Source organism: Typha latifolia, chromosome 9 (genome assembly GCF_019914945.1).
Source record: "Typha latifolia isolate L0001 chromosome 9, TyphaL0001v2, whole genome shotgun sequence".
NCBI lineage: Eukaryota > Viridiplantae > Streptophyta > Magnoliopsida > Poales > Typhaceae > Typha > Typha latifolia.
Genome location: NC_133094.1, coordinates 3,717,105 through 3,729,671, shown reverse-complemented (window position 1 = coordinate 3,729,671; position 12,567 = coordinate 3,717,105). Strand labels below are relative to the sequence as shown.

Genomic DNA, 12,567 nt, shown 5'->3' with positions numbered 1-12,567 from the left:
TTTTTTTCCATCTAATATTTATATTAACTAATTACTATTTTATTTTTAAAAAGACATTACTTTAATCACTATATCTCTCTTTACTCTTCTCTCTCTCCTCTTTCTTCTCCTTATCCGTTCATTATAAATATTATTTTATTTCTTTGCTAAACTAGAATAGTTTATATCAGTATAATCTCTCTTATGCCTAAAAGTAGGCCACAGCTTATGGAAATATACATATTATACATGTGTTTTATTATATAGATAAAATATGCTACATTTGTTATATTATAAATAAAATATCTTATTTTTATTATTTAAAAATATAGTCTCTTATCTGCTAAAATATACCAAGTTACGGTAGTAAAGTTTAAAACATTTTGTCCATTTTAAAGAGCATTTTATATATGATCTATATTAATAACTATCTCACTCTTCTAAGTCGTAACACCTCGAAAAATAAAGACACATGCTTGGATTGGCACGTGCACTGTAGTGCCACCTAGACATGATAACCGGGCGGGCCGGGCCGGGTTCGGGCCGGGCTTTTCGGGCCAAGCAAGCTTAAGTCTTTGTTCACGGCTCGACCCATTAATCACTCGGGCCGGGCCGGGTTCGGGCCGGGCTAGAATAGTCTAGCCCGTTAACGCCCGTTGGCCCGTAAGAGATCGGGCCGGGCCAGCCCAACCCACAAATCACTCGACCCAACCCATATTTCAGCTATTTTTAGAATTTTTTTAACTATTAGTTTTTTTTTAAATATTTAAATTCCTCTATTTAAAAAAAATTAAAAAAAATTAAAATTTTTTAAAAGTCTGCTTAAAATAATGCAAAATGGTATAATACTAAAATATTTTTTACTGTAGCAATGGTAAATTACTGTAGCAAAACGGGCAAAGCACTGTAGTAGACGGGCGGGCTTAGTTGCGGGCTAAACGGGCGGGCTTTCGGGCCGGGTCGGGCGGGCAAAGGGCTGGCCCGTGCCGCCCATGGGTAGTTCGGGCTCAAGCCGGGCCGAGCCTAAACCGGGTCCGGGCCGGGCATAGGCGGGCTGGGCCATTTGATCATGTCTAGTGCCACCTATATCCCCAACCAGCATGCCTCTATTTTAATTTTATCTAAAATCTTTGAAGAGATTTTGGATCAAGCCTTTGCTTAATTCCTAAATCTTTTTATAAATCCCTTCCTATCTCTTTCCCTCATTCTCCTCTCTCATAGTCGAGCGAATTCTCTTTTCCTCTTTATTTTTCATCTCTCCTTTTCTTCATCTCTATTGGAAAGAAACTTTCCTCCCTCCGACCACTCTATCTTCTTCTCTGGTTACCCTCCGACCACTCTATCCTCTTCTCTGGTTAGTAAGCTTGGCCTCCTTGCATTTAATTTTATTTTTATGTAATATAAAATGCTATATCATTTTTTTTTAATTTGATCTTTGTCCAACCAAATTCGTTGGCCGGCAATCATCATTTGACCTAGCTCTGACTCGATAAGTTTCCTCTAGATGTCACATTGCCAACGGTACCTTCCACTGGCCGGCTCAACCTTCAATTTAGGCTAAGCCGGGTGGACTTTTTCCGTAGGTCTCACGTCTTGGCTCCGACTACTGCCACTAGCGTCCACGCTTCCTGGGCTGCTAGTATAACTCCCTTTTCCATCCTCTATCTTATTGTGAGATTGTTAGGCCACATTCACATAGCCTTGGGTGGATTGACATCTCCATTAATGGAGGTTTCTTTTTTCCCCTCAATGACTCCATTAAATAAAATGGGAAGAAAGTAAAGGAGGCTGGGCTAAACCCCCTCCTTTTGTGCTTAGACAACAAGCAAACTAAGGTTGGGCCCATCCGAGAGCTGGTAGTGGCATGTTGTTGGTAGCCCACAACCCATCCCTTTATTTGGGCTATGGGCCAGCCCAATTAGCTCGTTTTAGTTTTTAAATTTTCTTAGTTATTTGGTTAAAGTTGACTTTATTGGATTGAGTCATATAAATTTAATTTTTAGGAAATGGTAATTTATTTATTTATAATATTAGAGGTTATGAACTATAAAAATTGTGAATAATAGTTATTTTGACTAGACAAATAATTAAACATACCCAAGCCCATGATGAAAGTTCCCTAATATAATTAATTAATGATCTAATTATATTTATCATATTAAATCCACATCTGTACGGTTATCTCTGACGTAGATGGAAGCAAATAACTATGAGCGATTTCAGGTAAGTGACTCATCTATAATCTAAAGATAGTATAAACATGATGTGATGATGCTAGCATTTTGATACTGTAAAAATATCATTATATCCATGTTCATGTGTTATTTATTAGCAATTACGCATTATCATTTCATGAGGATTGAATACATGTTTTACATATTATATGCGTCTTATCTATGATGATCATGCTATATGTATTGGACATTGCACCACGTACACATATCACTAAGTAGTTGGATCCCATCTCAGTAGTACTATTGTACTCACTCAGCTAGGGTTAGAAGCAGAGTGTATATATATTACTTATATATATTGGTATACGGCTGAGATTGTTAATCTAGATAAACTATACGCTGAGTTTGAGCAGGCGTGTTTCCTGCCAAGTATGAAGGTCGAATATTTGCTAATCTTAAAAATAATTATTGTGAGGTAGTGTTATAGCTATATTAGTACCTAATGGTGCAAGATTTATGCGTCGTTCCGAGTCGAGGGCTTATGATTTTCCGCACAGGGTGCGGTAACGAGGTAGTGTTATAGCTATATTAGTACATAATGATGCAAGATTTATACGTCTTTCCGCACGGGGTGCGGTAATGAGTATGATGATGGGCTTAAGACTGGAATTTTTAGTTTAAAACTACATATAATCCCTTTTATCTTATGCTTATTTCATCGAAACATTTCTTAGTTTTGCATCTTAGACATTACAAACATACTAAAAAGGTATATGATAAATGATAAAATGGTAAAAAAAATAACATTTTTAACAGAAAATTACCTTCGCGGTTAGTTTTAGTTAAAAAAAACTAACAGTTCGCACTTAGCTTATATAAGATATTAAGAGTTAATTGACATAAATAAAATTGAGAGGTACACTTTGGAAATTTGATTTAATGACAAGGAGTAAAATATTTTCTCCCTTCTTTGCAAATATAAGTCTCTATTTATAAATAATAAAAGATTTTTTTTACCCTTCTAAATTTTGTATTTGTATACATATCCTTCAAAATCTATTATTTTTGGATGGATATCCTTCCGGTTACATTTTAATAACTATATTTTAAAATCGAAACATTTAATATATAAAAAGACAAAGATGCCTTTAATTTAAGAGTAATATATACAAAACAAAGTAAGGTTATTTTATCTCTTTACTATTAAGTAGATCAAAATTTAACTATCAATTAACTTTTATGGGTATTCATGCTAAACCAAGAATTTTCAGGAATTGTTTAAATATCTACTTTGGAGGGATATACACGTCAATAATAAATTTTAGGAGGGTATACATGAAAAAATCTCATAAATAAAAGAGTTAAATTTATTTTAACTCTTATAATTATGTCCAAAATCACTTTATCCTTTGTATTTTAAAAAATCTTAAATTAGTTCATATAACTAAAATTAAACAGTTAATTTTTCGTTAAACTTAACTAAATAATATATAAATAACTAAAATGCCTCTATCGTGTTGGTTAGACAAGATATATAAATTTAAATATAATATTACGAAATTATTAAAATAGTCATGATATATAATTAAATTTAACAATTTTATTTTTATTCATAAGTAGAAAGAATAAAATATATTTAACCCTAAATAAAAAGCTAGGATTAGTTTGTTATTTGTAAATTTCTCAATACTATATTTGCTATGGAATTATCTTTCATATCGTTTCCCCAACCCAATAAAAAAAAGGCGTCTACTTCCCTACTCATCTCTCCGCTTCTTCTCACTTCATATTATTTTTCCTAATTCGCTATGGCGTTCGCCGCCGCTCTCCTCCTACGAGGCATCCCACTGCTCCGCGCGCGTGCGCGCTACGCACGTGCGCCCTCGTGGCGTCATTTCTCTGGCCTCTCCACCTCCGACGAATCCCCCTCGCCGGAGCCCCTCGCCCCACCGGCGACCGGGAACGCTGCCGCCGGCGCCAAAGGGCCGGCGCCGCCGCCGCTGTCGAAGGTGTGGGGGGAAGAGCCCGAGTACAAGCGGTGGAAGGATAAAGAGAAAGAGATTTTGAACGATATTGAGCCGATCACTACGCTGACCAAAGAGATTCTCCACTCGAACAGGTATTTTTGAGCTCGATTTTATCCAAAATTTATCTTTTTTCCTTATGTTTAACTTGATACTTTTCTATTACCGAATTTGAAATGCCATGAGTGATAGCTACAAGAGATACCAAGTGTTCATCTCTGCAAGGGTACAGCAGATAATTTGAGCGTTTCTTTTTTTGATAATAATTTCACTTTTCTGTGCTTGTGGATTTGGTAACTTGAAATGTTTGAATTAGCTGATAGAGATCAACTGCTAAATGTGCAATGTTAGAAATTTATATATAATGAAGGGTGAAATTTTGCATTGCCTTTGTTCGAATCAATCTAATGGAGCACAAGTTGAAGCTGGATTCGTGGTTGATAGAAGACTGGGATGGGGATAAAATGAGTACTTATCCCAGGATAAAAGAAAGTTTTTGTTTCAACTTCTTTTTGGTTGTTTGGTCAGGAAAAGAAGGATAAGTGTTGGATAAAATTATATGATAAAAATGATGTTTGGTTGTGATAGTTAGGATAAAGGATAAAAATGATCAAATTGATCTTTGTCTTTTCCTAGTTAATATAATAGGGTTTTTTTTGAGAAAGATAGGAAATAGGTTTAAATTAAATATAAATTGTAATTTTATTTTACAATTGTTATATCATCTCTTCATTAATTTTATAATTTTTGGCTTTTATTTATTTAATTCACCATAATTTACCCAATATATAAATATTATCACAAATAGCATCACAAATGGACATCCTATATCAAAATATTGTCACTACAAACATATTTTAATATACTACCAAATGTATTATAGTCATATTACGATGTGAGTACTTGAAACGTATCACCATAAATAATACATAAAATAAAAGGAAAAGGGGAAAGTGGAGGGTACTGGATCCTTTTAGGTTGTTGACTATGATTATACTTTCAAGTTGAAAATGGGTTTTCTATAATTCTCCAGCTAGTTGGTGAGTGAGATATGTAAAACATGCACTATTAACAAATTTTATATGTACCATGGAGATGGCCAATAGTATATAGATTAATAGAAAACTAAGGTGGACATCAGAATAGGCTGCCCTATTAGAAATCCTTCTTGCTTAAGACTTTTGCTTAGCATTTTGCAAATTACGCAATTTTAGTTGAACTACCAGAAATTATTCCAAACACATTAATAGAGGATATTCTCCAGCAGATACATGGATGGGGAACGTCTAAGTGAGGAGGACGAGAAAGCCGTCGTAGCAAAACTTCTTGCATATCATCCACATTCAGAAGATAAGATTGGTTGTGGCCTTGACTCTGTAATGGTAAGCTACCTTTGTTCACAACTTTGCACTTTCTTTCTCTTCAATCTGGAATTTGGTTGTATAATCATATGCAAGTTACATGCTCCCTCAACCAAAATGGAATGTTGTGATGCAATGCTAATACATTATATTCTCTTTTCTACATTTTCACTGGTTCTTGATTTATGGCTAAATGTAGATTCTGCTGCAAACATCAATACCAGATTTAATGGTACAATCAAACATGTTCACTAATGAATCTTAGAGAAGATTGACTCAGTTCCATATAACTGAGCTGCAATGCAGACAATGTAATATAGCATCATATTGCAATACCGACCTCTTTGTGGGCTAAAAAAACACTTGCAGCATTTTGTCAGTTTTCAGAGAGATATATATTGCAATACCAACCTCTTTGAAAGCTTCATTGATATCTATGCAGCCAACAAGCACTAAGTTCATTTTAGTCCCTTAATTGTCTCTAGGAATGTCTACATCAGAAATGCAACATTTTTAAGTTTTAACACAATGAATTTTAATGGCATCCTACTATGCCTGGAAGAAGGCTATGGATTATCCGTCTTTTCATTTCACCTTTTACTGCCGCATTATATTTGTTTATGCTTTACACGGTAAAAGCTGTCTTCAATTTGGCTACATACCTGGAAGCCTACTTGTTGATTCATTCATCTTTTCCTTCTTTTTCTTCTTAGAGTTCTATTCTATCTTCAGTAGGAACTATATTATTGTGAATCCCTGTTTGCAGTTGGATAGTCAATCCTATCATTCACAATTATACAAAATCTTGATGACTAGTTATGATGCATAAACTTTCTATTTGTGTGTTGTAGGTCGATAGACATCCACAGTTCAGGAAGTCAAGATGCCTCTTTGTTGTACGAACTGATGGTGGCTGGATAGATTTTTCATATCAGAAGTGTCTTCGAGCATACATCCGAGATAAGTATCCATCTTATGCAGAACGGTTTATCCGAGAACATTTCAAACGAAGCTGAAGGTTTGTTGAAAGTTTGAAAGTTGAAACACTCTCTCTGCTGCTAACAATCATCTGAAGCTTCTCTTAGGTTATTGAAATGGCTGAGAAAATTTTATGGTCTTATGATCATCCAAAATTTTCATAAGCACCTGGGACTTTGCTTCTCAATGTATGACCTAGGTGGCAGGGATGCTTAAGAGACTCTCAATACTATGTATTGCTTGTAAGTTGTACCATCCTGTACAATCCATCAAATGTTGTTTCCCTTTTTTACCTTGAAATTTTTGTGCATTATAACATGTCCTATGCATGACAAAGTAATCCATTTTATTTTAACTGCTATTGACATCACAGCCTATCATTTCTCAATTGTTCAACTTCATACAAAGCATATCTGGCGTATGATACATAACTTGCATTGTTATGGCAAGCATAATGGCATCAGGAGCTATATAACATTAATTATCCAACTTCAAGTACTCTGGAACAGGGTAACTTTGAGTATTAGGTCCATTGTTCTCGAGAGAAATCATCATTTGGTCTTCTTCATAAAGTTATATAATATGTAATTCTAATTAGCTATTTATCATTTAATTGTTATAACTCATTAAGGTTCCATATAAGTAGTTGACAAGTTCATATACCTTTAGTCCTCAAACCAAAATGTTCTCCTTAAGTACCGAAGTAGAATATAAGTAGTTATCCAGTATTCATATCTCCACTTGCATCACTTAAACAACTAAATTGGGAGCACCAAATCAGGAGGAACTTATTAGAGTGTTTGACAAGGAAAGTTTCTATCTAGGAATTGGAGGTACCCTGGCAGGTTGAACACCTCAAAGAGTTTTTTTTTTCCCTCCAATCTTTTTTTCTCGTTCAATTCATTCTTGCCATATCCTTCAACTTTCCATATTTCTTTTCTTTCTTCATTGACAACAGATATGGTGTTATTTTATATTGTCCTAGAGAAGCCTAGAGAGAAAAGAAAGGTTAGCTAGCTATAACACAACAAGCAAACATAGATTATTTGTTCATCTTTAATTGTCTCACTCCATCCCTCTTTTCCTTTTTGTAGTCAGTAAAAAAGAAAGAGAAAAGTAACAGTGAGAGGGACGGGAAGGCAAAAGAAAGAGATATTGGAACTTGCATTGTGTTCTTTATTTTTTTAATTTTCATCATTGGTGCCTTTAAACTCAGTGATGCATGGGCGAGTGTCCATATTACCACACACACACACACACCTTTACAAAGAAATTTAGAGTAGTTAAAATATATCTATTTGTTGATACTGTTAGCTTCTGGTGTATCTATGCACAAGTCTAATTGGTGTTTGATGAAATTTATTCTGGGGAATGAGAGAGATCTTTGTGGGTAAGCAACTTAAAGTTCGCTAGTGCTCATAGTTTTTCGTGCTTGATTATTATAAGATTGGCAGAATCTAAGGGGCTTTGGAATGGATTGAGTCTCCTCTGCCAGTTGATACCATTGCGTAAGAGGTAGGAGATGTTAGAAAATTAAGGAGCTTTGGAAAATGCTTCTAATAAATTGAGAGGATATCTGGAAGTGCTACTGATATCTATGCCATAATGGGCACATTTCCTGGTCACTCCATTTGGATCACATATTTCATAGATTTTTATTATTATGACTTCCCATGTAAATTTAACAATGATTTAGGGGTGATCTTGTGACCATTCATCTATTAAATATTCTCTTTTTATTTTTCTATAAGCCTTAGTCTGGATGTCAAGACATCTCTAATGCAAGCGGAAACCTTTGCCAGTATTTGTAAGAGTATTTTTTGAGTTGAATTTTAGCCGCATCAGTTTAGTTGAAATTTATAATTAGAATATTTTTTTAAAAAATTAAAAGTGAAATTGAAAATAAGGCATCAGCTTTTGGCTTGATACCTTATTTTTTTTATGTATATATATATATATATTTTTGAATCATTCGTGATGTTGTCAAGCTATTTTTTTAAGCTAACCGTATTGTCGAGCCATCAACCGAATCGAACTAAGCTACCAAACCACCGATCACCAACCATCAAATATTTTTTTCATAATATTGTTTGAGGTTAGAGTTGGTTGTTCTCAGTGATGTTGTTTAAACCAGTTTTCTTTATTTATTAGAATAATTAAATCTAATAACACATTACCTATATGTCCGAATTTCTTATTTACTATCTATGATTAAGTGAGATAATAAATGGGTGGTATTACAAAATAGAAAAACCAGTTTAGTTATTTTGTACAAATGCCAACTATGTACCTCTAAGAACTTTTATTTTAGAATTTTATAAATCATATCCTATATTTTATATATTTTGTGATTCACATTTTATTTATTTTTAAGACTTTTATAATCTTACTTTTTATTTTTCTTTATAATTCTAATTTAACACTTTATTTTAACTAACTGACATCGACAAAATTATTAACATACCCTCGTTATTTCTTTTTCTCATCTCTTCCCCTCTATGAAAGAATACAGAAATAATTTAAGTATTTATTAATTATTTTATATATTATAACAAAATATTCGTTTATAGGTATCGTCTGAATTAACGGATAGTATTAAATAAAAATTAAAAAAGAAAAGAGTCTGAGTGCAAAAACTTTAAAACTAAGTATAAATCACAAAATAAATAAAATGTGATTGCTACAATTCCATTCGTTTTTACACTCCAGAACGAGGTCTATATTATACCAGTGGGTGAGGAAGGAACATAAGGTTGCAATTTTGCACATATTCTTATTCTAACCATAGGAATTAGAAAATTACATATATTTCCAATGTTTCTTTTAGAAACCCAACATAAAAAAGTATTTACTAAAAAGTTAAGATATATAATATATATATATATATATATATATATATATTTATAATAGTAAGAAAGATATAGTGGAAAAATAAAAGATATGGACAGTTGTGGCGTGGCGACGCCCATCCAATTAAATTCCATACTTTTTCTCTCATTTCAACCCTCTGTCACTGTGCCACACTCTCCGAGCACAGTAAAAGTTGTAGCAATAAAAGAGGGGACTTTTCACTTCGCACCCTATATTAATATATTTATTTTGTCTTCTTCTGAAAATCTAACAACAAATATAATAATGGTTCAGATGTAAAACAATACATATATTGGCTGAATTAGAAAGAATAATGGAAAGATAGGATGTTAATCATCTGAAAATTTATTAAAAGAACACTATTTTATGGGTATTTATTATCCGATGTGTGCATTAAATTTAGCAGCAATTACTCTATAGATGAATTAAATTAATATAACCTCACTCACCTCTTAGACAGCTTTTTGATAGGTATTTTAAATATTTTATTTTACTTATTTTGAAAATAATGTAATATTCTAGAGTTCTGTTTAAATTTAAGACTTAAATTAATTGTAAATACCTTTTATGGCAATAAAAGCAAAACATGTAGTATTCTTTTATAAATTTTCTTATGTCATAATAAATATATAATAAGGTAGGGTGGGAAATGAAAAAAATCTATAAAGGAAGAAGAGGGACAAGCAATATAAAATACTGAGCAGAGGCAGAGGAGGGTGGTTGTCTCCCTCTTTCCACTCTGAGCTCTCTCATCTTCTACTGTTCGTACTACAATCAAATCCCTACGTATCATGACAAAAAGCCCACCACTTCTTCTTCTTCTTCTTCTTGTTCAAAGAAGACCATGCCCTTCTCCTCCTCCCTCCTCGACCCTCTCCTCTGCCATGAAGAGCACCTTGAGCTTGACCAAGACCCAGAGCAAGAGCAAATAGTACTTCCAAGTGAGCCCATTAATGGAGAGGAGACCCTTCTCGAGCTATGCTCTTCTCTGGTAGCAAAGGAGAGCGACACCCACCCTGACCTCCCTCAAGTGTTCGACGATTCCGACCCATATCTCAGCTCTGCGCGGGAGGAGTCCGTCGAATGGATCCTTCGAGCCGCGTTGCGCCACGCCTTCTCGGCTCTCACGGCTCTTCTCGCCGTCAACTACCTCGACCGCTTCTTCCTCCGGCGCTGCAGCGGCGAGCGGTGGGTCCACGTGGACAAGCCGTGGGCGCGGCGGCTCGCGGCCGTCGCTTGCCTCTCCCTCTCCGCCAAGGTCGAGGAGACCCACGTGCCCCTCCTCGTCGAGCTCCAGCTCCATGAAGAGTTCGCCGGCTACATGTTCGACGAAAAGACTGTGAGGAGAATGGAGCTCCTCGTGCTCTCGTCGCTTGATTGGAGAATGACTCCCGTCACGCCTCTCTCATTCGTCCAAATCCTCCTTCCATCGCTCTCTTCGAAGAATGGGAGGAGTGACCACACCGTGGCCGCCATTAGAGCCCGGCTTCAAAGCTGTGAAGCGATCCTAACGAGTGTTTTATCTGGTGGGTCTTGCTCCACATAATCCCAACACCTTAAAGTTGCAATTTTTAAGGGAGCCCATGTCTTATTTTTTATTGATTTGCAATAGATCCGAGATGGGTCAAGTACCCGGCATCGGTTTGGGCGGCGGCGGTGCTCCTCCACACGTCGGAGTGCGACGAGACCCACGACCTCATCTCCCTCCTGAACGTTTCCAAGGTCGGGATTTTACTCTCGTGATCTTTTTGATTGGTTATAGTTATATCTCCTTATTAACTGGTGGAGAAATCTTACAGGAGAAAGTGGCAGAATGCTCTCTGCTTACTGAGGAATGCATGGGGAGTACTGGTGCTGGTGTTGTAGTTCTTAGCAAGCGCAAGCATTGGCTTTCTTTTTCTTCTCTTCACTGCACTCCACCTCCTAGTCCTGATGGGGTAATTGGTTCATGCTTCAGCTATGAGAGCTCGTTGAGCTCTGGTGATTCATGGGGCCCAGAGCATCATGGGCCATTCAAGAGGCCACACTGGGTGGATAGTGAAATCTTTGGAGATGAAGAGACTAGAGAAGGGTGGGGATTATAGTACTTTGTAGTCTAGATTTCCATGTTTTAATTACTCTCTTATTTCTATGTCCTCAAAAGTAGAGAGAGAGAGAGAGAGAGAGAGAGAGAGAGAGAGAGAGAGAGAGAGAGAGGAGCAGGGTGGTGGGAAAAGGAGCAGCACAGGTAGCTGGAAGTTCTCTTTTCCCATCACTATTTCTTACAAGTGAGAACTCTGTAATCTCCAACTGTGTCTGTGGCTCTTAAGCTCTTGTCATATCTCAGATCATTAATGCACTGCTGCACTTCTCTTCCCATGAATACTCTCTCTCTCTCTTTGCACATTGCATACCATCTTTAAAAATGTCTGTCAGTAGTGTAACTTGTAACTTACTTAATGGAGGAGATGAGCATATCTTTTAATAAATCCAACTGTTTCATTGTCCTAAGCTTCTCCAATGGTAGTTGTAGACATAGGAAATCCTCTCTTTGCACTGTGAAGAGGAACGCATTAAATTTGAAATGGCATGTCTACAACTACCATTGAATATTATTCAATTCTCTCTGTTTTTCTTTTTTTTTTGGAAGCCTCTGCTTGGACTAATGTAGGCTGGGAGTCAAAGTACAAAGTGTATAAATGTGTAACTACTCCCCCCTCCATAAAGACTTTCAAATCACCTGTACTTAGTTTAATAATCCAAATGCCTTTAAGTCCTCTTCTTGCAATGCTCTGCTTTCCTCCACCTTTTAAAGTCTTATATGAATCATGTGCTTGTCATTACTTGTACCAAGGCATGAGCCACCTCTAATGGCATGGCTTAAGGCTAAAACGAAAGTGCCCTTTTCTTTATGTGGGACAGGAAATAAAGGGTGGGAAAGGAGAGGAGAGGAGAGGAGCGTCCTGTGTCCTTTGAGTACAGGCTCTGTTTTGGCTTTCTTTTTCTTTGGCACTAACCAAGACATAGCGTGGAAGGGAGAGGGATCCACTAAACCAAACATCTTTTACTCTTACAATAGCATAGAGATAGGAAATGGCTTTTTGTTGGGGAGAGTGTGGTAGGCCAGGTCTTCAGAAATGGAGAAGCAAAGCTGCAGGGCAGTGAGAAGAACAGAGCTGTAGGGATTTAAAGCTCAAGATT

At 36.0% G+C, this 12,567-nt stretch overlaps 2 protein-coding genes across 3 annotated transcripts; both read left to right on the top strand.

Annotated features, from left to right (window-relative positions):
* The first annotated feature begins 3,394 nt into the window (after window positions 1-3,394).
* LOC140794673 (protein DCL homolog, chloroplastic) lies at window positions 3,395-6,816 on the top strand. 2 transcript variants are annotated; one of them, XM_073146799.1, is made up of 3 exons: window positions 3,395-4,272; window positions 5,442-5,559; window positions 6,390-6,816. In XM_073146799.1, exons 1-3 carry the CDS (start codon window positions 3,962-3,964, stop codon window positions 6,552-6,554), a joined length of 594 nt encoding a protein of 197 aa, XP_073002900.1. In that variant the 5' UTR covers window positions 3,395-3,961; the 3' UTR covers window positions 6,555-6,816. The 2 variants fall into 2 exon arrangements, with proteins under 2 accessions (XP_073002900.1, XP_073002901.1); XM_073146800.1 differs by having other exon boundaries at window positions 3,405-4,272; window positions 5,445-5,559.
* A 3,272-nt stretch (window positions 6,817-10,088) lies between these two features.
* Window positions 10,089-11,749, top strand: LOC140794640 (cyclin-D3-2-like). The gene is made up of 3 exons (XM_073146748.1): window positions 10,089-10,913; window positions 11,000-11,109; window positions 11,187-11,749. The coding sequence occupies exons 1-3, from the start codon at window positions 10,232-10,234 to the stop codon at window positions 11,469-11,471; spliced, it is 1,077 nt and encodes a 358-aa protein (XP_073002849.1). The 5' UTR covers window positions 10,089-10,231; the 3' UTR covers window positions 11,472-11,749.
* Window positions 11,750-12,567: the final 818 nt, after the last annotated feature.